The sequence below is a fragment of the Symphalangus syndactylus genome, chromosome 2, assembly GCF_028878055.3.
Source record: "Symphalangus syndactylus isolate Jambi chromosome 2, NHGRI_mSymSyn1-v2.1_pri, whole genome shotgun sequence".
Lineage (NCBI taxonomy): Eukaryota > Metazoa > Chordata > Mammalia > Primates > Hylobatidae > Symphalangus > Symphalangus syndactylus.
Window position 1 is genome coordinate 114,858,867 of NC_072424.2, and position 27,534 is coordinate 114,886,400.

A 27,534-nucleotide genomic window follows, 5' to 3' on the forward strand; every position below is an offset into this window, starting at 1 on the left:
TCCGGGACTAAGCCAGGACTTTTGCTTTTCAAACAAAATTCCCGAGTTGCTATGTAAAATAACAGCTAACTTGCTGGAGAGACCATGCTGAGAGATTGCATGAAGAGAGGCTCAGTTGTCCTGGTGTCCCAGCTGAGCCCAGCCTTCTAATTAAGGGGCCACAATGAAGTCACTGTGGCCATTCTAGCCCCTTCTGTCACAGACTGAAGCTGCATGAGAGACCTCGTGTGAGACCAGCAGAAGAATCATCTGGCAGAGCCCCAGTTAATCTCCAGAAGTTTAAGAAATAATAAAATGATTGTTTTAAACCACTAAGTTTTGGGGGTAGTTTGTTATGCACAGCAGAGAACTAAAACAATCTCTTTATTAGATAGAAAAATAAAATTTAGAGTAGGTGGCCCCGAGAGGCCAGAGTTTCAAAGGTTAGAATTGGGACTGCCTTTACTAAAGAATATAGTAAAGCAATAATTAGAAAAGGAACCAATGAAATAAGATGATTTATTGAAATAAACACTGGTATGTTCACATAGGGGCACTCTAAGAAAAACTGTATCCTAGAGGATTAATTTATAGAAATCCTTGTGGAGAAATGGTAAAGAATTGAGAAACTACTAAAAACTTGGAAAAGGAAAGGAGAGGCTACTTTCTTATAAAATAAAGCAAAGATAAGCCTTGAATTAAAGTAAATGAAAAAATTCAGTGGTAATATGTAGGAATCAAAATATTAATTTAAAATATTGGGAAGATCACAAAGCACAGAGTGATAACCAATCAGGTTTTATGAAGAACTTATCCTGTCACAAATATGCACATTCTAGTCAATCAATGAACTTGAAAAATACAAAATATTAATACTGCAAATCAAACTTAGGAAATAAAATTTAGTTCAGTCACCGATGGCAGGTCCAATCTTGGCTAAGTATCATAATTCTTGAGTAAAGTAGCTGGGACTAATATCAGAGAAAGGAATTATGTGTGAGGTAATCTTTGGTTAAGATTAGTTCTATACAATGTATTGTTATTTTGCAAGCCAAGTGAAAAGAAAAATTATTTACTTTAGAATTAAACTTTGTAATATCACCCTGATTCTATGCAAAATTAGCTCTTTAGTGTAAAGATGGCTGAGTGTAGGTATGCTTGTGCTATAATTGTAATGACTCCTACTTTTAACCTTGCTCATTTAAAAAAATTTTAGTTTTATTTTTTAAAAAAATATTACTCACAGAGAGGCACAATCAATTGACCACTGCCGTGTGCGTGCATGCGTGTGTGTGTGTGTGTGTGTGTGTGTGTGTGTGTGTTAGGGGTAGGGAATCTCAAAAGGACATAGCCTGCCCAACATCAGTCTTTGATTTCTTCTTGTAATTCTTTGGAACCATTGGGTAGCAAGTGATGTTGGTATTTTCTGGAGATTACATACAGTGAATATTTATCAACGATTTAATACTGCTTTGTGGTACTACTAGGTTCTCAATTTTAATCAGATTTTTGGAGACAAAACAGAACATGGGGAGGCAGCACATTGAGTATAACACTTCTCAGCTCTTCAGAAATGCGGAACCCATTTAACATAAAAATTTCCAAGGATCTTTCCAGATCTAAAATGCTGTGGCCTACATTTTTAGATGGCCCTAATGTATGAAGAGTGGTTAGCATCTTATACAAAATAAAATAGACTGTGTATTATAATATCACTGGTGGAAGACATTGTCAAAACACGGCTTTATAGAACTGAAAAGGAAATTGAACATTTTGGTTTGTGGCAACATGAGTTTGGAGATAGAAAACAGAAGTTATTTTAGATAGTATAGTCCAGGCATATCGTCTCAAGGTTCAATCTGTACAAATCTTTATCTTCTACAACACTGTATTCTATTTGTCTTCTTTTTTTTTTTTCTGAGACAGAGTCTCACTCTGTCGCCCATGCTGGAGTGCAGTGGCATGACCTCAGCTCACTGCAACCTCCACTTCCCAGGTTCAAATGATTCTCCTGCCTCAGCCTCCCAAGTAGTTGGGATTACAGGCACTCACCACCATGCCTGGCTAATTTTTTTGTATTTATAGTAGAGATGGGGTTTTGCCATGTTGGCCAGGCTGGTCTCCAACTCCTGACCTCAGGTGATCCTGCCATCTTGGCCTCCCAAAGTGCTGGGATTATAGGTATGAGCCACCACGCCCAGCCCTATTTGTTTTTTTAATGTGAGTAAACAAATGACAGAACTCTCAAGATGCCTAAAACATACCCAAAAAAGTTTTGAGAAACAACTTGGAGTAAAAGAAATAGATAGGCAATTTTATTTTAATTTAGTTTTTTTGGTTGCTGTCATAAGGAAATAAAGCATTTTTTCTCTTCTGAAATAAACTATACTCTGGAATGTGCTGTCAATAATTAATGTTCATTGATTCAGAAGACATTTTGATTAATGCTTTGTAATTGTCTAAATGGTCCTTCACAAATGCTATGCCATTTGTTGAAATGTTAGCAAACTCTGGTAATGATATTAAACCAACAGAATGAATAATGTGACAATAATAACATTAAAAAATAATGTTCTTATGCCATTCTATTCTTTGAGAAGAGAATATATTTCATTATAAATGCTGTGAACTATGTATGCCTCCCCTGCACGTCTATATTATGGGTAAATGTTATCTATCACCATGACTGTGGTAGCTGGCCTCCAATAATCCCTTCCTCTTGGCATTCACAGGTTGTATCGTTCTCTCCCACATTGTGCCTGGGTTGGTCTACATGTCCAATAAAATATGACAAAAGCCATGACAAAAGACACTTCTGAGATTAGGTGATAAAAGGCACTGTGGCTTCTATCTTGTTTTCTTTGTCTTGGATCATTTGCATGGGCAACACCAGTTGCTTTGTTGTGAGTGGCCCTGTGGATGCCCATGTGGCAAAGTAACTGAGGCTTCCCAAAGCTGCTGAAGAACTGAGTGAAGCCTCCTGCCAAGAGGAACGTTAGTGATCTCAGAAGTGGATCCTCCGACCCCAGTCCAGCCTTTGGATGACTGCAGCCCCAGCTTGCCTCTTGACTACACTCTTGCGAAAGACCTTCAGCCAAAACCACTTGGCTAAGCCCTTACTGGAATCCTGACCCTCAAAAAACATGTGAGATAATATTTGTTGTTTAAAGCTATTAAGTGTAAGGTAATTTGTTACTTAATATTAGAGAATGAATACAACAATGATTCTAAAACTGAAAGCATCTAAGACAGACCAATCACTAAAAAAAAAATCCTCCATTCCCAATAATTTAATAAATGGCACTTACCTTAACAATTTTGAGAAATGTTCTTTCTAATAGTTTGATTTTATGTTTATGAAGAAAATTAAAAACTACCAAGGAGAAGACCAGAAACTTACTATCTTTTTAATAGCAAGTGAAGATCACAGTAAAAACTTTTTGAATTTTTTTTTAAAAAACAAATGCTTAGTTAAGCTCATCGCAAATACACTGACAAGGTTTCAGAGTAATAAACATCTTTAACAGAAATCCACTTAAAAATGAATGTTATATTTTGTACACTGTATCTGGGGAAAAAATACTACAGCTTTTAGACCTGCAGGTTCTTCCTTTGGATTGACATTATCTTTCTGATGGCAGAGGCAGAAAATGTTTCAGTTTTGGATCATCCTGTTGTCAATAAATCAAACTATTATTCAGGGGCAGACCTGTTATGAGAAAAGTAGGTCACGTCTTGATATCAGCCCATCTCTAAATCTCTCCAGGACACAAAATATTCCTGTTATAACATGGTCTGCTGGTTTTGAAACCTTTTTTTTTTTCTTAAGTCAGAACAAATTAAGCCATGTTAGTCATCTTTCCTTAGATTAGGCAAAGCACATCTTGTCTCTCTGCTTGCCGACATTTTATTTTCAGAAATAGATGTTTATAAATTGCTGTGGATTAGTAGTATTTTGTTAATTATGGACTTTTAATAATGTGTCTTTGATCAATGGAAATAGATGGTTCTTACTACAGAGAGGTTTGACTTTTCTGCAAAGAGGAGTTAATTCTCTTACATGGACTGCTTGTTCCTTTGGATTAGTTCTGGTTTCACTTGGAAATGGTATCATACGTTTGGGTATGATTAAAAATAATGTTGTGGCCAGGCGTGGTATCTCACACCTGTAACCCCAGCACTTTGGGAGGCCAAGGCAGGTAGATCACTTGAGGTCAGGAGTTCGAGACCAGCCTGGGCAACATGGTGAAACCCTGTTTCTAGCAAAAAAAACACAAGAAACAAAAATTAGCTGGCATGGTGGTGGGCACCTGTAGTCCCAGCTACTTGGGAGGTTGGGGCAGGAAAATCACTTGAACCAGGATGGCAGAGGTTGCACAGAGCCACTGCACTCCAGCCTGGGCAACAGAGCGAGATTCTGTCTCAAAAAATAAAATGTTGAAAGTGGGATCCACTTATGACAGGCTAAGAGGCCCTGTTTTAATAAAAATAATAAATATTGTGAAAGCCTTTATATGTTAAAATGTATTCAGTCGATACGAGCAAGTTGGTTGGCATATAATAAAAATAGTTGCTAACACTAAATCCTTACCACACAGCCAGCATGGTCTATGTGCTTTACACAAACCAACTCATTCAGTTTCCATCACAGCCCTATGGTAGGTACTATTGTTATCATCTCTGTTATACAGATGAGGAAACTAAGGCACAGAGGAGTTTAGTAAGTTGCCACAAATTCACACAGCTAGTAAGTGGAGGAGCTGAGTTCAGAACCCACACTCTTAACCTCCTCACTCACATGCCAGCGTTGTAAACCAAGTAGAATTTAAACAGAATTTAAAGATAAGAAAAGGCTCACGAGAAAACATGTATTAATCTATGATATTAATACATCAAATAATTTGGGAATTTAAAAATGTTAGATACTAATCTATTCAGTAAATTTTTTGGGATCCCACCACATTTTGTCACAGGAGGTCCGTTCCTTTTCCTGCTAGAATATGTCCTCCCTTATCTGGTCCTAGGGAATGCAAGCGGAAACTCCTCCTCTTTTGACACATTCTCCAGATGATATGGTGACCACAAAGGTAGGGATTCCTAGAAGACTGTGTTGGACTCTACGCTGGTTTATGTTTAGTTGCTGAGAACAGGATTTCTATTAATTTGAAACCACAGTTAAATTTATAGATATGGATACACATATTTCACCTTGGCCTTGGACTTTAGCTCTTTGTCTCCCATATAAATCATACTATAGTCAATCCTATCTGTATTGATGAGAAACATCAGTTCGACACTCATCTTATTCAGTCATTCAACTCATATTTATTGGGTACGCTTATGGGTATCTCTTGCAAAAACAAATAAATAAAAATAAAATATATATTAAAGTCCTAACCTCTGAGTACTTCAGAATGTGACCGATTTGGAAATGGAGTTGTTGCAGATACCGTTAACATGAGATCATACTGAAGTCAGGTGGGCTCCTGATTCAGTATAACAGATATCCTTATAAGAAGACAGCCATGGGAAGACACAGAGACACAAGGAGAATGCCATGTGAAGACGAAGGACTGGAGTGATGCACCTACAAGCCAAAAATGCCTGGGACCACCAGGAGTTGGAAGAGGCAAGGAAGCAGGCTCCTCTAGTCTTCAGAAGGAGTGTGGTGCTGCCAACCCTTGATTTTGATTTCTAGCTTCCAAAACTGTGAGAGAATAAATTGTGTTGTTTTAAGCAACCCAGTGGTACTTTGCTATGGCAGCCCTTGAGTACTAACACAGTGCCTACCATGTGGATACCTTATGGTGAATAGACAGGTAAGTTCCTGCCCTTGCAGAGCTTCTAGGGAAGTAGGAAGAGAGACATCATTAAAAAGTAAAAAACAAAAACAAATGTATACATAAAAATTTGGTGATCAGACTAAGCAAGGGAGTAAGGCTGGAGTGGTGGGTCACAGAACCTGTAAATACACAGGGCCTTAGGAGAGGGCAGTGTTCTAGGCAGAGACTCCCGAGATGGGAAAGGGCCTATCCAAAAAGACAGTGTCTTTGGAACTGTCAAAAGATCAGTTTGGAAAGCTGACAAAGAGGACAGTGGCCGAGATGAAATCTAAGGAGTACAAAGGAGCTAGATTCCCCCATCTCTCTAAACTCTGGGAAAAAGTCTGGTTTATATTTGAAATTCATGAGAAAGTATTGAATCCTTTGCTGCAGGGGAAAATGTGAACCTATTTATATTTCAAATGGATCACTTCACTGCTGAAGGGAGAAAAGACTGGATAGACCAAGAGGAGAAGGGAGAAGCCAGTGAGACCATAACTGCAGTAGCCCCATTGTGCACCAAGATGCAGGCTGTGGAGGGGGAGTTGCGTGGGAAGCTTGGAGCTCAAGTTTCAAACTAGAAGTGGGACCTGCCGATGAAGCAGAACTGCACAGGTCCCATCAGGAAGAGAGTGGCTGTGCTGTGCAAGTAAAATTAACAGTTGAAGATCTAGCAAGGAATACTCATGCTTTTATCTATTTTGATGATGCAAAGAAGTGATTAAAAAATAGAATTAGGCCGGGTGTGTGGGCTCACACCTGTAATCCCAGCGCTTAGGAAAGCCAAGGCAGGCGGATCACTTGAGGTCAGGAGTTTGAGACCAGCCTGGCCAACATGGTGGAACACTGTCTCTACTAAAAATACAAAAATTAGCCAGATACAGAGGCAGGCACCTGTAATCCCAGCTACTTGGGAGGCTGAGGCAGGAGAATTGCTTGAACGCAGGAGGTGGGGGTTGCAGTGAGCCAAGATCGCACCACTGCATTCCAGGCTGGGTGGCAGAGTGAGACTCTACCAAAAAACGAAAACACAACAAGAGTTAGCGCTTTTAAAGGAAAAGAAATAGTACATTTAAAAAAGAAATACGATTTGATAACTAGTATTCTCTTTTGTTTAAAAAAATTTGCAAAGTTTTCAGGCACTGTGTTTGTTTCATGTTTGAAAAGCACGATGAAAGACATTCCGGAATAAACGTTTCAGTGGAGAGAAATCAATTTTCTAACCTGCTAGTACTGATAAGGTCATTGAATCAACACCAAAGTGAAAACATGTCACACCCACGTTGCTATCAGGAAATGTGTGCCAATTTATGGGTAACAAATGCATTTTAACAAATAGATTTATGGTCTGGAAGCACGGCTCTGATTCTCTGAGATATCTGAGATTTCACATCTCAAATTAAAAAGCCATTGGATTGGTGCACATAGTTTTATGTTTGGGGAGTGCCAGAACATCATGACTTTGGTTTGGTACACAAATTCTTCAGATGGGCAGGTCCAACGTCTCCTTTTGCAATTCTGCCAAATGCACCGTGTTCACCAGACACACCAAAATACCTTCAATACCTGAACCTACCCTGTTTTTTCACACCTTTGCAGTTTAGGTCCCTTCCGCCTCCAGTATTCTTTTGGAACTAAGAGACCCCTTGGTCTTCCATGTGTGCATCATTGAATAAATATTGGCTTGTGCTATTTCAATGACATGACTGTGCTGTGATGTGTAGGGTATGTGTGGTCTCCACTAAAGTGAGCAATCCTGACCACAGACATCTGGTCAGGAGACTGATCTTTCCAGAGGAGGCAGAACTCAGAAGACTGAGGGAAGGAGCATCAACTCTGGACTCCCTTTGAGCTTTGAACGATGGAAGGATATGTGAGGATGCCCCTTTGAGTTGTGGGTTAAAGATGGCCTCTGCCTTCACAAAGCTGTGAGGAGTTGGCAAGGAACTATCCATTTAATGAACTTCGAGGTAATGATTGATTTCCTGTAGCTTGTAAGCAACATCAAGATTTGTGTCCCCTCTCAGTGTTTATTTCCCTTTCATTATATTATACCTTGGCACCATAAATGGAATGTGTTTTCCTTCTCCCCACCAAAAAATTCACAGGTTAAATCCTAACACCCAATATATGGTGTTTGGAGGTGGGGCCTTTGGGGGGTAATTAGGTCATAAGGGCAGAGCCCTCATGAGTGGGATTAGTGCCCTTATAAAAGAGGCCCCAGAGAGGTCCCTCACCCCTCCCAACATGTGAGGACATAGTGAGAAGATGACCATCTATGAACCAGGAAGTGGGCCCTCCCATCCACCAAATCTGCCTTAATCTTGGACTTCCCAGCCTTAGAAGTGTGAGAAATAAACTACTGTTGTTTATAATTCATTCAATCTATCACATTCTGTTCTAGCAGCTGGAATGAACTAACGCATTTGGCCTTTGGGAAATTCTTCTAGCCCAGCTTCATTTACGCTCTAGCTCCAAAGGAAAAAGTCCTCTGTTTGCTCTTAGGTCCTTCCAGTAGGAAGATAATGGATTAAGAGGACAGATCTAAATGGGTAAATTTATCATTAGTGGAGTTTTATAAAATGCGGCTGCTACATTGGTTCTAAGAGTTACCTTGAATACAGGTCTGTAAGTATAGCAAAATGGTTTATGACCTTTTCCTAATGGCTTCAAAGTGAATACTAGGGTTGTCCTCTAAGTATGTTACAGTTTTAATTATATGTCTGACAGTAAAAGTTATTTCTTTTTTGTTGTACTCAAGGAAAAGCCTATACATACGTGACTGACTGATGAACACCAGTTAAAAGGCTAAGGTTCTCAGGGTGAACTCATAAACAGCCAGGGTAATCAGCCTTTGTGGTTAACCCAACCTCTCTTTTGTGGCTGAGGCATTTAGACTTCCCTATGGCCAGCACATTCATTAACCAGTACAGAAAGCAAACAAATCGCAAGAGACTGGAGAGCCAAATGTGATCACTTCTGGAGACTCCCCTTTGGGACCATTCAAGTTTCTGAAGCTTATGACCAACTGGTGCAGCCTTAGCATTTCAGAAGCCCTGCTCCACCTTGCTCAGAAAAGGTCCCCAGATGTCCTACCCCCTTTACCCTTCTAAAGCTGAAGCTGTGAAGGAATCAGAGGCTCTGATCTGTTGGACACCAGGTCTTATAAGGTCTTTGTATTCTCAGTGTCTGGCAAATAAATGCTTTGGAAATGAACTGACCAGGAACTCTTGGGGCTGACATAAATCATGGCAGATCCTAGATTCACATGAGCATTGAGTTGAAGCGGAACAGCTTGAACTACCAAATCTGCGTAGCTTGAAATCACCTTGGTAAGCTTACATTACACACAGGATCTGCACAGTCAGAAGATACTCAACAGCTGCGTTTTAATGAAGGCACAGTAACCCATGGCATGGCAAGTGGTTGCTACATATTTTATGTGTATTTTTAAATAGGAAAATACCTTCATAGGCTTGTAGGGAAAGAAAATTTCCATCCCAGGTGAATTTTCTACTGTGGGAACAAGGTTAAAAGGCAGTACAAAAACACCAGGGGATGATTGACTAATTTCAGGAAGCAGATGGTGTAAACAATGACATTCTAACCGCCAAAGAGCAAAACAGGTATGACTGCCTTCACATAGATTATCTTCAGCATTGTTTTAATTTCATCATGCTGAAAGGAACGGCATGTTTTCTTCTGTCCCAAGTTACAAACCCTTTCTCTTGAAAAATATTAATTGATCTCCCTTCTTCTTCCTAATTATATATCAAGCTCCCACAAAAAGTAAGTCTTCTTCTTCTTTTTTTTTTGAGATGGAGTGTCACTCTTGTTGCCCAGGCTGGAGTGCAGTGGCGTGATTTTGGCTCACTGCAACCTCCGCCTCCCAGGTTCAAGCGATTCTCTTGCCTCAGCCTCCTGAGTAGCTGGGTTTGCATGCGTCTGCCACCATGCCCAGCTAATTTTTGTATTTTTAGTAGAGATGGGGTTTCACCATGTTGGCCAGGCTGGCCTCAAACTCCTGATCTCAGGTGGTCCACCCGCCTTGGCCTCCCAAAGTGCTGGGATTACAGGCATGAGCCATCACGCCTGGCTGAAAAGTATGTCTTCTAAATAGCACTTACAATATGATTCAGTGAGGACCTACCTGAAAGAAAAGCTGCACAACTGTCTTCTATAAAGGACAGAGCACGATTTGGTGCTAGCATTAGTTCCTTTGCACTTGATTGTCTTCCCCTAACCACCACCTCACTATTATTGCTCTGACTAATTGCTGGACCGGTGCGCTCTTACAATGTACTGCCAACTGCCCTAACCCAGTGGTTTCTAGTAATTGTTTATGTGAGTAGTTCAGGGAGAGATTCCAGAACAAAAGTTCTAGAGTCACACTGGAGCCTACTCCATGCTCTACATCTTACCAGCTATGCGCCCTCAAGCCAGTTACTTAACCTCTGTGCCTCAATTTCCCCATTTGGAAAATGGAACAGTACTATCTACCTCTTAGGCTTGTTGCAATGATTAAGATTCTTCACACAGAGCTCCTGGAACAGTGCCCGGCACAAAGAGCTCAGTAATTATTTGCTCAGTATTGTCCTCCAAAGTTACTATCCTCATTTTACAGCTTAGTGGATAGAGGCCCAGGGAGCTTGAATGACTTGCCCATGGTTTTTCAGCCATTTGGTGGATGCTCAGGCCCAAGGGTGTTGGCCAAGACGGGGCTCTCACCTGGGATACTTACATTTAGGTGAGTGGGAAATGCTCCCAAGTACAGTGTTGTGGGAAGAAAAGATTATATGACCAAGATCAATTTTGCATATTAAAGATTGTAGCTTCTAAGGAAAGATATAAGAAAGTCAATGAGGTAAACTCAAGTATTATTCTTTTAAACTTTTCCTGGCGGAACTGTTCATAGTTATATTCGTGTGACAAATAGTTACTGGCACCTACTATGGGCTAGAAGTAGAATATATGATAGGCACGGGGGTACAGTTGAGGACAGAAATAGACAGAAGGGCTGGGCGCAGTGGCTCACGCCTATAATCCCAGCACTCTGGGAGGCCGAGGTGGTTGGATCACCTGAGGTCAGGAGTTCAAGACCAGTCTGGCCAACATGGTGAAACCCTGTCTCTATTAAAATTACAAAAATTAGCTGGGCATGGTGGCGTGCCCCTGTAGTCCCAGCTACTTGGGAGGCTGAGGCAGGAGAATCGCTTGAACCCGGGAGACAGGTTGCAGTGAGCTGAGATTGCGTCACTGCACTCCAGCCTGGGTGACAGAGTGAGACTCCATCTAAAAAAAAAAAAAAAAAGAAATTGACAGAAGGCCCTGCTCTCATGGAGGAGATATTTTCTGAGTCTGGGGCACAACCCATCAATATATACTTTCTCTGCCAGGTACCTGCACATTTATATGGATGAGCAATACATAAGTCATACAGAAAAATTGGTGTTATTTCTTTATGGCCACACCTCAGTAAGTAAATCTACGCGCTTAAACATGTTTTTTTTAGTATTTTGCTGTTGATGCTTCATAGCAAGTAAGACTTTAACATAGAGACTATTTAAAATAAAATAAATCTATTGAATTTTACCCACTAAAAAGAGTGTGTATCTTCAAAGTCGTTTACTTGGGAGGGTTTATGATTATTCTCATGATACTTCTTAGCTCATGGCATTTGAGGGATGCTTCCTTTCAGCTACAATTATCTTCAAAGGTAGCTTAGAAACATGCAAAAAAATTCAATCTCATTTTTTAAATAGTTACATCTTGTTTTTGCTCAATATAACATTTTCCAGCTTGATCACCCAAACTTGTGGAAAGTGGCTTTGAATGCTTTCAACAATAAAATTCATTCCCCCAAGTTGAAAGTTTGCCACTCAGTGGGATATTCTGAGCAGTGTGTGCCAAGATGTACCTGCAACTGAGAAAAGGGAGCTTATGAAATTCATTGTTGTGAGATTTTTGTGTGTAGCCTCCCATAAGACTATTATTAATTTGTATAAGCCAGCCCCATTGTTAGAAAACCAGTCCCACTACTTTATGTCATCTCTTAGATTATATAAAGCTCTTCCCTTACCTTTTAGAAAATAAACTTTTTGGGCCAGGTACGGTGGCTTACACCTGTAATCCCAGCGCTTTCGGAGGCCAAGGTGCGCAGATCACCTGAGTTCGAGATCAGCCTAACCAATATGGTGAAACTCCATCTCTATTAATAATACAAAATTAGCCAGGCATGGCGGTGTGTGACTCTAGTCTCAGCTACTCAAGAGGCTGAGACAGAAGAATTGCCTGAACCTGGGAGGCAGAGGTTGTAGAGAGCTGAGATCGCTCCATTGCACTCCTGCCTGGGCAACAGAGTGAGACTGCATCTCAAAATAAAATAAAATAAACTTTTTGAGAGTGACTACCTAATGTTCTTCACATGTTATAATCTCCAGTGTCTCAATTGGTAGTAATGATCATCATAGTAACTGGAAAAGTAGATTTGAATGTGGGTTGAAATCTTTACTACTTGATAATATGCCTCAGAAGGGAAAATATAAAAGAAAGAAAAAGGTCAAAGACAAACTGTTTGGGACCACTAAAGTACTGAAAAGAAGAGCTGTTGGAAATTCCAAGTTCAGTCAGTAACTATTTCTTAAATATCGACACTTTATTCCTCAAATCATTTTCAACACTAGTACTTCTTTTTATTCTCCTAGAGGCAATGCAATTCTTCCATTAATATCTTCATGACTTGAAATTTTCAGAAGGAAAGTCAACAAGATAAAAGTGCAAGAAACAAATAACAGAAAAAGTAAAAAAATGAGGCAGAAACGATTAAATGGTAAATGATGGACAAAAGAGCATTAGAGAAAGGGAGGAAAATAGAGATTCTTTCATTTTCATTAAAGAATTATGGTGGAAAATGTCAGCAGTTTGTGATTTTTTTTTTTTTTTTTTTTTTGAGACAGAGTCTGACTCTATCACCCAGGCTGGAGTGCAGTGGCATGATCATAGCTCACTGCAGCCTCAAAATCCTGGGCTCGAGTGATCCTCCCTCCTCAGTCTCCTGAGTAGCTGGGACTACAGATGCATGCCACCATGCCTGGCTAAGTTTTAAAACATTGTTTTGTAGAGACGGGGTCTCACTAATGTTGCCCAAGCTGGTCTCAAACTTTTGGGCTCAAGCGATCCTCCTACCTCAGCCACCCAAACTGTTGGGATGACAGGCGTGAGCCACCATGCTCGGCCACCAGTTTTCAATGCATATATCAGTAAGTACTTCAGTAAGCTGAAAAGCAACAGCAAGGCTATGTGGCAAATAATAAATAAAATTAATGGGATGAAAAACAGTGTAACTCTTTTCCCTCATGACACACACTTCTGGGTGCCTCCTTTACTCATAAAGACCATATGTCCCCATCATCAGCTATCCCAAAGTTTTATATTTATGTATTTAATTTACACTTTTACATGTGACATTGTCCTTAGGAGGGATAGAAAGAGTAAAGAAAAAGGAACAGTGGGACAAGGCAATAACTAACATTATTTTTGTTGCCTTTCTCCAATGATTTAATCTTAACCAATCATTTGAGAAAGGCAGTGAAAATAATGTTAGTTTATTGATTAACCCCACGAGTTTGTTCTTTTTCTTTTTGAAAGGGAAAAAATGAAAAAAAAATGTTTCCTGATATTCAGATGTAGTAACTTTTCAATTTGCCCAGTGGATCAGTACAGGGATGATTCAAACACTCCTTGGACATCTCTGGAGTATGCTTTCAGCATCACCTCCCCTTCACCTCCTCCACTATTATGTACCCATTCTCACCTTTTATACTTATTTCCTCCCAGCCACCCATCTCAACAGTTACTATTCATTGTAAATATTTACTGTTCCTTACCATTAACAGTAACTATTGTTATTATATGAATCACTGCCATTATTATCAGTAATACACATTGCCACAAATTACTTATCTGTGGGAAGCAGGCAAATGGCAGGCCAATGGCAGTGGACATCAAAAGACTTAAAACAGCCCATTTCCTCCAAGCACATCCAATTCACTCACCTATGCTGGATACCCTTCCTGCACAAGTTACCTTTCAGCCCATAACGGCCACAATAAATTAACAAACAGTGCTGTTGCTGGGGCCCTGGATGATACAATGTACAGCTGGGTGTAGCTGGGTAACTGCACTGCTAGCTCAAAGATCAACTTAAACCACTGCACACTTCAGAAATAACGTCATGCGCTGCATAACGACGTTCAGTCAATGATGCTGGTCCCATAAGATGATGTATATATAAGATGTGTATCTATTTTTAGATACACAAATACCATTGTGTTACAAATGCCTACAGTATTCAGTACAGTAGCATGCAGTACAGGTTGGTAACCTAGGAGCAACTGGCTATGCCATATATCCTAGGTGTGTGGTGGTAGGCTATTTCATTTAGGTTTGGGCAAGTACATTCTATGATGTTTGCACAAGGATGAAATTGCCTAAGGACACACTTCTGAGAAGGTATCCCCATCATCAAGTGATGCTTCACTGTACAGAACTATGTCCTTCGTATAATCCTGTATCAGGTTGTGATCAAGAAAATGAAAAAGGATGGTTATCCAGTATGAGGCTGGGTGTGTTGGCTCATGCCTGTAGTTACAGCATTTTGGGAGGCTGAGGTGGGCAGATCACTTAGGGCCGGGAGTTCTAGACCAGCCTGGCCAACATGGCGAAACCCCATCTCTACTAAAAATACAAAAATTAGCCAGGCATGGCAGAGCATGTGCCTGTAATCCTAGCTACTTGGGAGGCTGAGTCATGAGAATCACTTGAACCTGGGAGGCAGAGGTTGTAGTGAGCCAAGATTGTGCCACTGCACTGCAGCCTGGGCGACAGAGCAAGATTCTGTTTCAAAAAAGAAAAAAAAAAGAAAAGAAAAAAAAAGAAAATAAATCCAGTATGGTATCCACTTGGTATGAATTAGAATAAGCTCTGTGGAGAGGAAAAAGATTGTTGTGTTGTTGCATAGGTGGTAATGTGGGGAGTCTCCTGGGGGAAATGTAAGAAATGTGTTAGGCAGGGGCTAGTCTCAGTGGCAGGAGACAGCTGGTGGGAACCAGGGTACAGAGGCCAGCCCCAAGGACAGAGTGACAGGGAAGGTTCCCTCAGGCAGGTGGAGGGCACAAGGCAGGTGAAGTGATGGCCTGGTACTGCCCAGGCAGTGGTCATCTCTGGGCCTCAGAAATCATAGAACCCTACTCCTTCATAGATGAGAAAACCAAAGCCCATTCAAGGTAAGTGACTTGCCCACAGGGGGCAGCGGATGAGGAGGGGCTGAACTTCCATCCTCTGATTTCCCTATTGCTATTCTTTCCACGTGGCCCTGAGATCCTGGCTCCAAGTTCTCACTTTCTGTTTCGGTGGAAGCATTTGTGTACAGTAATTTCAATGTTGCATTTCTTTTAACTTTCAAGAAAATAATGAATAGTATTTACTTCTGCTGATTGTTGCTCCGAATTTGGAGGCAAATGAGATTGACGGCATGATCTCAACTGGAATCTCAGACTTTCCAATCACACACCAGGAAGATGGAAGTGTTCAGTAGTCATCAAGAACACTATCAGAATGGCGAATTGTTTTGAGGGTGACCAGGACTAGGATCAGACCTCTTCAAGGCTGAATTATGCCTTGATAAAGTTGTGTAACTAAATGCAGTAAAATGAACAGAGATTCCACATGCTGAACAGGCCTTGCAGAAGACTGGCTCTTTGAGGTACTTACATTATTTTGCCACAAGATATAAAACAAGAGTAGTCAGGATAAAAGCAGGGCAATAATGAAGAGATGCCCACAAAGAAGAGTTCAAGTCCCTTGCATTAGTTTCCTAAGGCTGCCAAAACAAAGTACCACAAAGTAGGTGGCTTAAAACAATGGAGATTCATTATCTCACAGCTCTAGAGGCTGGATGTCTGATATCAAGGAGTCAGCAGGGCCACACTCCCTCAGATGGTTCTAGAAAACAATCTTTCCTTGCCTCTTTCAGCTCCTGGTGGCCCCAGGTGTTCCTTGGCTCATGGCAACATCACTCCAGTCTCTGCCCACCTTGGCCTTCATGTGGCTTTTCTGAGTCCCATCCTCTTCTTACAAGGACACCAGTCCACCCTGATTCTGGGATAATTTCATCATGAAATCTAATATAGTTTGGATATGCGTCCTTGCCCAAATCTCATGTTGAAGTACTAAAAATTCCCAGTGTAAGAGGTAGGGCCTGGTGGGAGGTGATTGGACCATGGGGGTGGATTTCTCATGAATGGAAAGCCCACAAAGTGGGCATTAGTGGTTTAGCACCACCCCCTTGGTGCTGTTCTCCTGATAGTGAGTTCTCACAAGATCTGGTTGTTTAAAGTGTGTGGCACCTCCCCACCATCACTCTCTCTAGTTTCTGCTCAGGCCATGTGACATGCTTGCTCCCCTTCCGCCTTCTGCCATGATTGTAAGTTTCCTGAGGCCTCCCCAAAAGCCAAGCAGATGCCAGCACCATGCTTCCAGTGTAGCCTGTAGAACCAGGTGCCAATTAAACTTCTTTTCTTTATAAATTTCCCAGTCACAGGTATTTCTTTGTAGCAAGGCGAGAATGCACCAATACAAAATTCTGAACTAATTACATCTGCAAAAACTCTACTTCCAAATCAGGTCATATTCTGAGGTTGTAGGTGGAAATTACTTTTGAGAGGACACTATTCAATTCACTGTTTCATTGGAACACCTCCAGAAACAACTGGGATACTGGAACAGGCAAGACAGTCCCTTTGATCTTGTTCATGAAAGTTAACAGAGTTGGACTGGGTTGACTCAGGAAGTGGTAAATAGTACTTATGTCAGAAGCCACAGCATAATGTGTGCCTTTTGATTACTGTGGTTTGAGTGAGTATTGCAAAGAGCCGCAGACCACAGTGGCTTGTTGAGGCTGCCAATGATCTTGAGGTCAGTGTCCTACAGTCACAAAGCTCCTGACTCCTACCCACTATATGACTACCACTCAGAAAAATCATCCTTTCTATGGGATTTTGCTATTATTGGATTTTTGTTTGTTTGTTCATTTTTAGTGTTATGAGAAAGAAATGTATGTGAAAAGGAATATTAACTACTTGGTAATTTATATACGGAATATGCTGATAGCAAGACTTAGCTTTATTTGTTTGCTAATATTTAAATTTAAAAGACCTGAATTTATTTTATTTTTCATATTTAATTTTATTTTATTTTAAATTTCAGGATTCACGTGCAGAATGTGTAGGTTTGTTACATAGGTAAACATGTGCCATGATGGTTTGCTGCACCTATCAACCCATCACCTAGGTAATAAGTCCTGCATGCATTACCTATTTATCCTGATGCTCTCCCTCCCCCAGCACCCCTCACGGGCCCCGGTGTGTGTTGTTCCCCTCCCTGTGTCCATATGTTCTCATTGTTCAGCTCCCACTTAAGAGTGAGAACATGTGGGCCAGGTGTGGTGGCTCACGCCTGTAATCCCAGCACTTTGGGAGGCCAAGGTGGGCGGATCACAAGGTCAGGAGATCGAGACCATCCTGGCTAACATGGTGAAACCCTGTCTCTACTAAAAATATTAAAAAAAAATTAGCCGGGCGTGGTGGCAGGCGCCTGTAGTTCTAGCTACTTGGGAGGCTGAGGCAGGAGAATGGTGAGAACCTGGAAGGCGGAGGTTGCAGTGAGCCGAGATCGCGCCACTGCACTCCAGCCTGGGCAAAAGAGCGAGACTCCTTCTCAGAAAAAAAAAAAAAAAAAAAAAGAGTGGGAACATGTGGTGTTTGGTTTTCTGTTCCTGTGTTAGTTTGCTGAGGATAATGGCCTCCAGCTCCATCCATGTCCCTGCAAAAGGACATGATCCCATTCCTTTTTATGGATGCATAGTATTCCATGGTGTATATTACCACATTTTTAAAAAGATCTAAATTTATATTGAATTATAAATATTTTATATAATATAGATGGCAACCTACTTATGACTACTGATTGAATTAATATGGTTTTTCCTAAAAGTATTTAAGGTATTTATTCATAGAAAGGTATTTACTTGGATATCAAATTTCTTTTCTGATTCACCTTTTATCCTTGAGTAAGGAGAATGTGATGTGATATATAAAAATGCATACATGTATATTAATTAACGAACAACTCTTATAAGTCTCAGTTTAAAGGACCTTCCTATAGGAAGCCCTGCCTGACACCATTATTAGATCAGTTGTGTTATCCTATGCTTCTAAAGAAACTGTTTTCCTCAATTCTGGCACTTACATTTTAATGCAATCACTTACTTGTCTATATTTCTCTGAAGACTAAATGAAGAAAGGCACCTTGTTTTCTTGTTCACCCTGAAGCCTAGAATAGCTCCTCATGTGTATAAAAGGATGACACTGAATGAATGAGTGAGCAAAAAGCACTCGAAGGATTATTTAGAAATTACACTGAGTCGGGATATAGTTAAACGTTTTGAAAACTCAAAATGGATGCATGGGGTATTAAGGTAATCCTATTTTGTTAAATCTGATCACTTCAAATACCTCATTCCCTGAATTACAGGCTGCATATGATATTCTACTTTGCACTGAAAATTGATAAGCTAATTTTTAAAATAATAAGTTGAGCATTTAGTAGATAATTTATAGACATTCTGCAACATAGAAATGGAGAGGGATGCTGGGCTGGAAGACTATGGGTAGTTATGCCTTACATATGAAAATGGCCTTTGTTGGAACAAGGGAGAGGATTTCTCAGGGCAAGTGCTCCCTAGAGCAGCCAAGATGGGAGGCAGAGGTCTCAGAAGAGTGAGCTCCTCTGCTGGATAAATTTAAATGTCTTTAGTCTTTATTAAGTACCCATAGACAGCTCTGCCTTATGGTCAAGTTATGGAAAGCACAAGAGAAGACCTCGTCCCGGCCCTCAACATTCTCAGTAGAGGCTTTCAGCTCTTACCCTCCTTCAAAAGTTTTCCTTCATTGGACACAGCCTCCTAAACATGTTGGAGAGGAGGAACCACTGCATGTGGCTGAGAAAACAGATTCTTTTCCACCATAGATGCCAAGCCCATGGATCCTGCTTGCTACTCTATAAGTCTTTGAGGGTACGGTAGATGTGATGAGTTGAATTGTGTTGCCCAAAAGAAATATGTTGACATCCTAACTTCTAGTACCTCAGAATGGGATCTCATTCAGAAATAAGGTCTTTAAAGAGATGAGCAAGTTACAATGAGGTCAGTAGGGTGGGCCGAAATGTAGTATGACTGGTGTCCTCATAAAAAGGGAACTCTAAACACAGACAGACATGCAGAGTCTTCTGGAAGACTATGTGAAGGCAAACAGGAAGAATGCCATGTGAAGATCAGGGAGAGATCAGAGGGTGTTGTGTCTACAAGCCAAGGGGTGCCTAAGATTGCCAGCACCACTAGAAGCACGAAGAGGCACAGAATGGATTCTCCCTCACAGCCTTCAGAAAGAATCCACCCTGCTGACACCTTGATTTCAGACTTCCAGGCTCCAGGACTGTGAGGCAATAAAGTTGCCTTATTTTAAGCCCCCCAGTTTGTGGCACTTTGCCATGGCAGCCTTGAGAAGCTAACAGAGTAGGTGTCTGTTGCTTGCTTGTATCTTTCCTCAACAATGAGCACAATGTTTATTGAAAAGAAAAATGAATGCTCTAAGAGCTGCTGGAGTCTCCTGAAAGTGAAGATGAGGGAACTGATGTTGAGCAAAAAATACAAAAGAAAACCCTGGAAAGTTGGTAAAGAGGAAATTTAAATAGGGTTGACAATGTAAACAAATGCTTTAACTAGGAGCACATAGCTGCCAAAATATCCCACGTCATCAAAATGCAAATGTAGCTGTATGGAATGGAACTTTGGATTATCCAGCCGAGAGGAAGCTGGGTGAAAAGTATACATGGTATACATGTTGAAATCAAGAAGTATAAACAAAGCTTCCCCACAAGTCTGTACAGGACTAAGTATGCCTTTTCTCTGTGTTGTGGGTAGAGTTGGCATTTGCTTGAACAGTGAGTGGATAGTGACTGAAGTATCCATTTTGGTGGTGCAAAGTGTAATGCAGGGATTGCTACCCTCAAAAAACAGACCCAATTTCGTATAGATAATATTTATAGTCAATAAAAATGGTCCTTTCAGAAAAGAGTAGCCTTAGGTGCATTTAAGACCATCATCACAAGTTCTAGATAAAACACTATGCCATACTTTCATTCTCTATACTGTAAGAAGCAAACAGAAACAAATCACCTCTAGAGCAAAATGAAATTGTACTAATATGAAATTCTGAGTTTGAATGAGGGTCTGTGTCTCATAGATGACAACAAAGATAAGAAAGGAGGGCACCGTTTAGACATCAGAGGCTGCGTTCATCAAGAACCTGATGTGAATCATTGGAGGCTAAATGAACCTTCCAAGGTTCAGCGTTTAGAATGTTGTAGACCAGCAGTCTCATCATGATCTATAGGAAGTCAGCCCGAGAGGTTGCAAACAAACTGGAACATATACTGGAAATACTGGGAGAAAGAAGGCACCTGGCAGTTTTCTGGGGAGGTGGTTTTCTGGAGAGGAAAGAAGACACAGAGGAAATGTGATGGTTGAATTCAGTGATCTGAACAGCTTGCCCAGTATGACTTCATTGGCTTAGAATGAGGACTAAAAGTGAGTAAAAATTGAAGGATCAAGGCTCAGCTCATTTTATGAAAGAACTTTTTCATAGTTGAAATCTGCAGTGACGGGATATCCTGCCTGCCTGGGTGCAGGGTAGTGAGTATCCTGTGATGAGAGGTGCTCACACAGCAGACAGGTCATTACTTGGAAGTGATGCTGCAGAGGACAATCAAGAGAGTGGCAGCTGGGTGGGGTGACCTTTAAGGTCCTGTCAACTCTGGGTTTCTACATCAAAAGGAATTCTGAAAGATAAAGCAGAAGCAGTGTTTAATTTTAATGTCTCTGACTAGCATATTTTCTTTCTATAGTTCTTCTGTTCTCCTTTTTTTTTTAGACAGAGTCTTGCTGTGTTGCCCAGGCTGGAGTTGCAGTGGTGCGGTCATAGCTCACTGCAGCCTCAAACTCATAGGCTCAAGTGATCCTCCTCCCTCAGCTTCCCAAGCAGCTAGGCATTACCAAGCCTGGCTATTTCAAAAAAATTTTTTTTGTGCAGATGGGGTCTCTCCTGGCTGCTCTCAAATTCCTGGCCTCAAGTGACCCTCCTGCCTCAACCTCCCAAAGCTCTGGGATTACATGCATGAGCCATTGCCCTCGGCCGTGTTCTCCAATTTCATATGTAATTGATAGACCTTGGAATTGATTAAAGTGATTTAATTCATGTTTCTGGTAGCTAATTTTGTGTCATGTAGTCATAAACTGTAGAATAAGAAAATGTAAAAATGCTGTCAGAACATCACGATGATAGCAAAAGTACAATGTTATAATTAAGGTGGATAACGTGATTTTACTCCATAAAATATATGCTGCCTTAAGCCTCAGATGATCATTTTTTTAAATCAATATGGAAGTCAACATGTCAATGACACCTGGTAAAATTGTACTTTGAAGAAAACGGTGCAAATAGAAAGTCATTTTTAAAATGTAATGCATATAATGAAAGTTGCTTTTAAGAAAACCATACAACTTTACAGAACAACCATTTTGTGAAAAATACTATGCCAAGCACTAAAAAAGGCAACATAGAGATATGCAGTTTTATTAAAAAATTATAAAAACAGCAAATGTTTTATGTTGAAATATTTATACTAAAATCTTAACTTTAAAGCAATAATCCCACTTCCCTATTATCTTTACCCACAGTTTATGAGTAAATGAAACATATATGTCCTACCTTATGGTTCTAAGAGTCAGAGCTAAACGAAAAGGTATAATCAGGGAAGCAGTGCTTCCTCCTCAGCCCTACTACCTCGTTCCTATTCCACGCTGCTTCCCATGGGTAACCAATCTCCTTGGCTGCTCTCCAGGTCGCGAATACTGCCTTCCCTGAATTCATTCTATAGGAAGCTGAGTAGTTCCAGGCAGGAGGAGTGCACATTGTGAGGAGTGAGGCTGGAGATACCTATAGCCATACGTTTGGATGTTGGGTACATGATACTGTCTGGGGAGGCTGGGGCTGGGCCTCAAGCTGATAGATTGGGAGGCCTGCAAATCTATAGATAAGAAATCACCCCAAGTCTGCTTGAAAGGCAATAGGAGAGAGGCTGGAAAAGAAGACATGCTTTTTTGATAAAAAGAACATTTGAGCGAGCAAATCCTCCATTAGCTGCAGTACAGAAATCAGATTTAGACCTGGATCTTAAAACATACACATATTTGCTCATCGGTGCAAAAGAAATTCAGGAAAAATAAACAAGAAACGAAGGAGATGGCATGGAATGTGGACCAAGAACAAAGCAGAAATGATGTCAGAATATCACAATGACAACGTAAGCACAACATCGTAATTACATTTATAGTGTAATGGGAAAGAGGTGGTGGTATGGTGAGGAATAGAAAGGAGGTAGTAGGGCTCAGAAGGGAGCCACACTTCTCTGAGAAACCCGTTTTGTATAGCTCTGACTTTTATAAGCATAGTAATATTTCACCTAGCTGCCAAATGCCCCAAATGACACAAACAAAACAACTAGCATGGGGGGGAACCCAAATTGTAATACAAGCAGTTTAACAAATGAACTGAACTTACCCCAAATGGATAGAATAACCACACCAAAAGGAGTAAAGAAAAAAAAGGACTAAGCCAGGTAACTTTGGTCAATAGTATCTTCATGGGATATTATAAAGCTTAAGACCAGAAAACTGTACATAAAGGCTATAATTTAGTAAGTACATGTTTTTCTCATAGGAGCATGAGTTAGCAATCCTGAAACTATTTATATTAGAATCAGGCAAATAAGTCTATTGTAGATAATGACATCTAGGTTTCTCACTCTTAGACAAAGAAGCTGTAAATGAAAGAGGAAGGCTAGAATGAACCTTGACTGTTAACTAGGTTAGTTTACACACACGTATTTCCCAGCTCTGTCCACCGAGAGTACCTAGAAACAACATTCCAGTGGCAATAAGCATGTCTCACACGCAGATCTTGGTTTCTACACACCTTTCTCCAATAGAAGGAACCAGAGCTTCCTGAGGAAGTCATTAATTCCAGGCCTGGGGCAGGGAAGACACTAGATGAGTCTGGAATGTTGCTGGTGCTAGAAAGTTAATGAAGTGCTCAAAAAAGATGGGGTTCCTTAGAGGGACACAGGAGCCAAACTGAAGGAACTCTTAGTGGCCAAAGCTGGAACAGCATGAGCAATAAAACTGATAATGATAGTATTGGATTATAAATGAAAGAATAAGACACATCCATGAGTCCATACTGATATACTTAACCAATTGAATAAATACCTAAAAAGGCAAAAAAGGTGACCCTTCCTTGTAATAGAATTCCAATAAATAAATGTGGAAGAAAAGAGTGAAATAAAAAACCACTACTAGGTATAGTAGCTTTTGCAGTCAAAATCCACTGATGGATACTAAAAATAGTTGGGTGTGAGTTTGGGGATAAGCAGGATTTTTGCATAATCTCAAAGTATCTCTCTGCAAAGTATTTATTAGTCACAAAGTGAAAAATCATAACTTTATAGTAAGAAACTCTGAAGAGACCACCTTAACCAAGCGATCAAGGTTAACATCACCAATAAGAAGACATGTTGATATTACAAATCCTTTGAAGTAACAATTTTATGTGGTATTTCTGCCAAAATTGAATAACCTCATTCTAAGCTTGAGGAAACTTTACCTGAACCCAAACTGAGCAATATTCTAAGGAAGAGGTAACTGGGACTCTTCAAAAGTATCAAGGTCATGAAAGCAAAGAAAGGCTGAGGAACTGTCACCAGTTGGAGGAGACTAAGGGGACATGACCACTATATGTAATGGGAGATCCTGGACTGGATCCCGAAACAGAAGAAGGGCATTATTGGAAAAATGGGTGATACTCCAGCAAGGTCTATAGTTTAGTGAGTAGTGTTATACCAGTGTTAATTTCTTGGTCTGAACATTGTACAATGGTTACATAAGATGTTCTAATTGGGAGAAACTAGGTGAGGGGGATATGGGAATTCTTTGTGCTATTTCTGAAACTTTTCTGCAAGTCCCAAATTAGTTCAAAATTAAAAGTTAATAAAAGAAAATAATTCTGCAAGTTTAATTAGTTCACTAGAATCATTTATGTGTCTGTGTATGTGTGTGTGAGTGAAGTATGTCCTGGAATAACTTCTCAGTGAAATAAAACACTGAATGCTGCCATGTTTGTATCAAAGAAGAGACATTTTGACAAATACTCTCACTCCATTAATTCACTCTAATAAGCATAGTCGTTGTTTTGATATTTAGATGGCAATCTAAAGCTCTAAAACTCAAGTTAAGTTTATTTGTTAATAGACATCATAAGCTGTACTTTTTTCCTCTTTGGGGATTTAGGGAAGACCCTGTTTTATATATATATACTTTAAGTTCTGGAATACATGTGCAGAACATGCAGGTTTCTTACATAGGTATACATGTGCCATGGTGGTTTGTTGCACTCATCAATCTGTCATCTACATTAGGTATTTCTCCTAACGCTATCCCTCCCCTAGCCCCCACGGCCCGACAGGCCCTGGTGTGTGATGTTCCCCTCCTTGTGTCCATGTGTTTTCATTGTTGAACTCCCTAGGGAAGACCTTCTTGAGGGAAGCACATTGGCAGTGAGAGGCCAAAGTCTGAGCAGGAGTTAGCTGGGAATAGAGTGGGACAGCAGCATTCTAGCAGAGGGGCTGCCAGTACGAATCTCCAGTGGGAACTTCCAGAGGAACTGCCAGTATGAGTGAGATGGGAAACACTTTGGCTTGCTCTGGGAAGTAGAAAAAAGCCAGGATAGCAGGAATTAGGTGGTGTGAGATAAGGCTGGAGAGACAGGCAGGAGTTGGCCACACAGGATCTTGTAGAACTGAGAATGATTCCAGGAACAGTAGAAGCCTCTGAAGGGCTTTGAGCAGAGGAGACAGATGACCTGAGAAGTCACCGTCTCCCACTCCATCTTAGTGAGTTTAAATGCCTGTTTATATTATGCTAATCATGGTTCTTTATCTTTCCTGAGGACAGGATATGAGAATGGCCAACAGGGCAGAGTTTGATAAGCCATAAGGATAAACGTCCCTGTGAAATTCTGTCCCTGGAGGGGTCCAAGAGTGAATGACAGTGCGTTGCAACTGCCTTGAGACAGCTGCATAGACATTTTGAATTCCATTACAACTTTATCTGAAATGAAATACCAAGATTTCCCTACAAGGTTCATGACATGCTGAGTTTTTTTTTTTCCTCTTTGGATGTTTTGGTATTTTACAGCCTGATCTGGCACTGAGCTGCGAGACGAAATTTTTCAAAAGTTCAAAAAATGAGAGCATTAAAGCATTAATCTACCTGAGAGTGGCAGAGTCATAGAACCTTAGTAAGCCCATGTACAGAAGACATTGTAGATAATCCTTCAATTAAGAGCAGGTAGTATCCAGGTAACTACATACATCTTTTAAGGTGGTCTTCCCAGCAGTCCTTAGACCTTAACCCAAAGACCCAGGAGAGGACAGGAATACCCTAAGAAGAGCTAAGAAAGTAGTATCAAGATCTCTTGGGTCAGAAAAGAGTTCTTACTGTTTGTTTTGCAAATTTTATTTTGAAGTCAAGAATATTACCTCCTGGTAATGTCAGCACCCAACAATTTTATCTCTCTCTTTCTTTGTTTTTGTTTTTTTCCCCAAAGACAGGGTCTCACCCTTGCCCAGACTAGAGTGCAGTGGTGTGATCATAACTCACTGCAGTCTGGAACTCCTGGGTACAAGGAGTAGCTAGGACTACAGGTGTTTGCCACCACATCTGGCTAGTTTTTTATTTTTAATTTTTAATTTTTGGTATAGACAGGCTCCCTATGTTGCCCAGGCTGGTCTGAAACTCCTGGCCTCAAGCAATTCTCCCGCCTGTGCCTCTGTCTCTCAAAGTGTTAGGATTACATGTGTGAGCCACAGCGCCCAGCCTTCTCTCTTCGATTAAAAATAAAAACAAATTTCTGTCTGTTAGTTGAAGGCTCAATATTTGCACGTCAGTCGTTTCTTCCCATTCAGCTTACCCGCGAATATTAAAAGGCAAAATAACTATAATTTCTGATAAATTTAGAAGATAAAATACTTTATGTATAATAGCTATCATCCAAAATCTCTCCAAGATCTGTGTGCATACTTTTCTTACCATTGTAACTATGCTGAACTTAACTTTTTCTTTAACTACCAAGGACTCCAGATTCACCGTCAACTTTCTTCCTGCATTCATTCTTACTGTTCAGTTCTGGGTTAAAAGTCAGCGGGGACTGAACCAAGTGTACAAAGCACAGTATTTGGAGAAGCTTTGTTGTTGTTTTTTAAAATAATTTTTTAAAAAAGGGATCCCGGATATCTTGGTTTTTGTTTTTTTAAAAAATCTTTTTCTTATATACGAGAAATACAGGAAAAAAAAGCAATCAGGTTAATGAATCATTCTGGTTTACTGGATTCCAATTGGTAGAGAATTTAAACTTAAAAACCAAACAAAACGAAAGAGCTCTTCAGTTACCTTATGTCGTAAACGAGTTAAAAGTTTTGTTATTTCTGAAAAATCAAAGAGCACTATCTGTACATGGTCATAACTGCAAAGGAAACAACGGCGTACCCAGGGCAGGGGGAGCTTACTTTAAGAAGCTGCGTCTTTCTGGATCCTATTCCTTCGGGGCTGACCCTTTCGGGGAGTTTGGCTTTTAAAGCGCGGATCTCGCGACGCGCGGCTTGCAGGACTGTGGGGCCCAGCGGCCGAGACGCGGAATCCACAGGGGCCCCTCGGCGTGGCCGCGGCGGTGGTGGCGGGAGCCTGGGACTGGCCGGCGAGGGGCCCCGCATGGTTACCGTCCCCGACCGCAAGTCATAGGCTGTGGGCACCGCGCAGAGCGCCCCCCACCGAACTCCCCCCACCCCACCTCAATCCTCGAGACCGAAAGTGCGGAGCGCGGAGTCCTGCAAACTTGACCACGAGCCAGGGTGCGCGAGGCGGCAGCAAGTGTCCCTCGGGCTCCCTGCAGCCCCTGGGCTGGAGCGCCGGCCTCCGCGCACCAAGTCCTCTGCCCGCCCGAAAGCGAAACCCGGCCAGCGGGCGGGAGGGGAGAGCTCGGCCGCGTGCTCTGCCCGGCGGGGCCCCGGCCCGGAGACATCCCCGACCCGCACCTGGCGGCGCGACCCACCTACCTGCCCGTTCCCAAGGCGCCGCCAGGAGCAGCAGCAGCAGCGGCGGCAGCAGCAGCGGCCGCAGGGCCGGGCGGCCGGGAGCCCGCATGGGCGGCGGGGCTGGGTCACATGTCGGGGGGCAGCAGACTGCTCAGTCCCACGCCCGCTGGGGCCAAGCGCGGCGGCGCGGCGCCCCCCTCCGCGCCCGCGGCTCTGCGCGCGACGCTCCGGGTGCCTCCGCCGCAGCCGCGTCCCCCGGGCTTCCCCAGAAACCAAAGGCGAGCGACTCGCAGAGCCCCCACGCGCGCTGTCCCGGCTACCCAGCTGGATGGCAGCGCGATGGCAGTTCTCGCGGATTTATAGTCCCCAGCCACTTGGCTGTCAGTCCTGAGAGTCTGAGAGTTTCCACCTC

The 27,534-nt window shown here is 41.5% G+C and overlaps 1 protein-coding gene across 5 annotated transcripts in view; it reads right to left on the bottom strand.

Annotated features, from left to right (window-relative positions):
- IL20RA (interleukin 20 receptor subunit alpha) overlaps positions 1-27,452 on the bottom strand; it is a 43,501-nt gene extending 16,049 nt beyond the window's left edge. For 2 of the 5 annotated variants that reach the window (XM_063622335.1, XM_063622334.1), the window contains exon 1: positions 27,144-27,387. In XM_063622335.1, the coding sequence (XP_063478405.1) occupies positions 27,144-27,231 (88 nt within the window). In that variant the 5' untranslated portion in view covers positions 27,232-27,387. Of the gene's footprint in view, positions 1-26,597; positions 26,894-27,143 lie in introns of those variants that run through there. The other 3 variants (XM_055265057.2, XM_063622332.1, XM_063622336.1) reach the window with 3 other exon arrangements.
- Between the last annotated feature and the right edge of the window lie 82 nt (positions 27,453-27,534).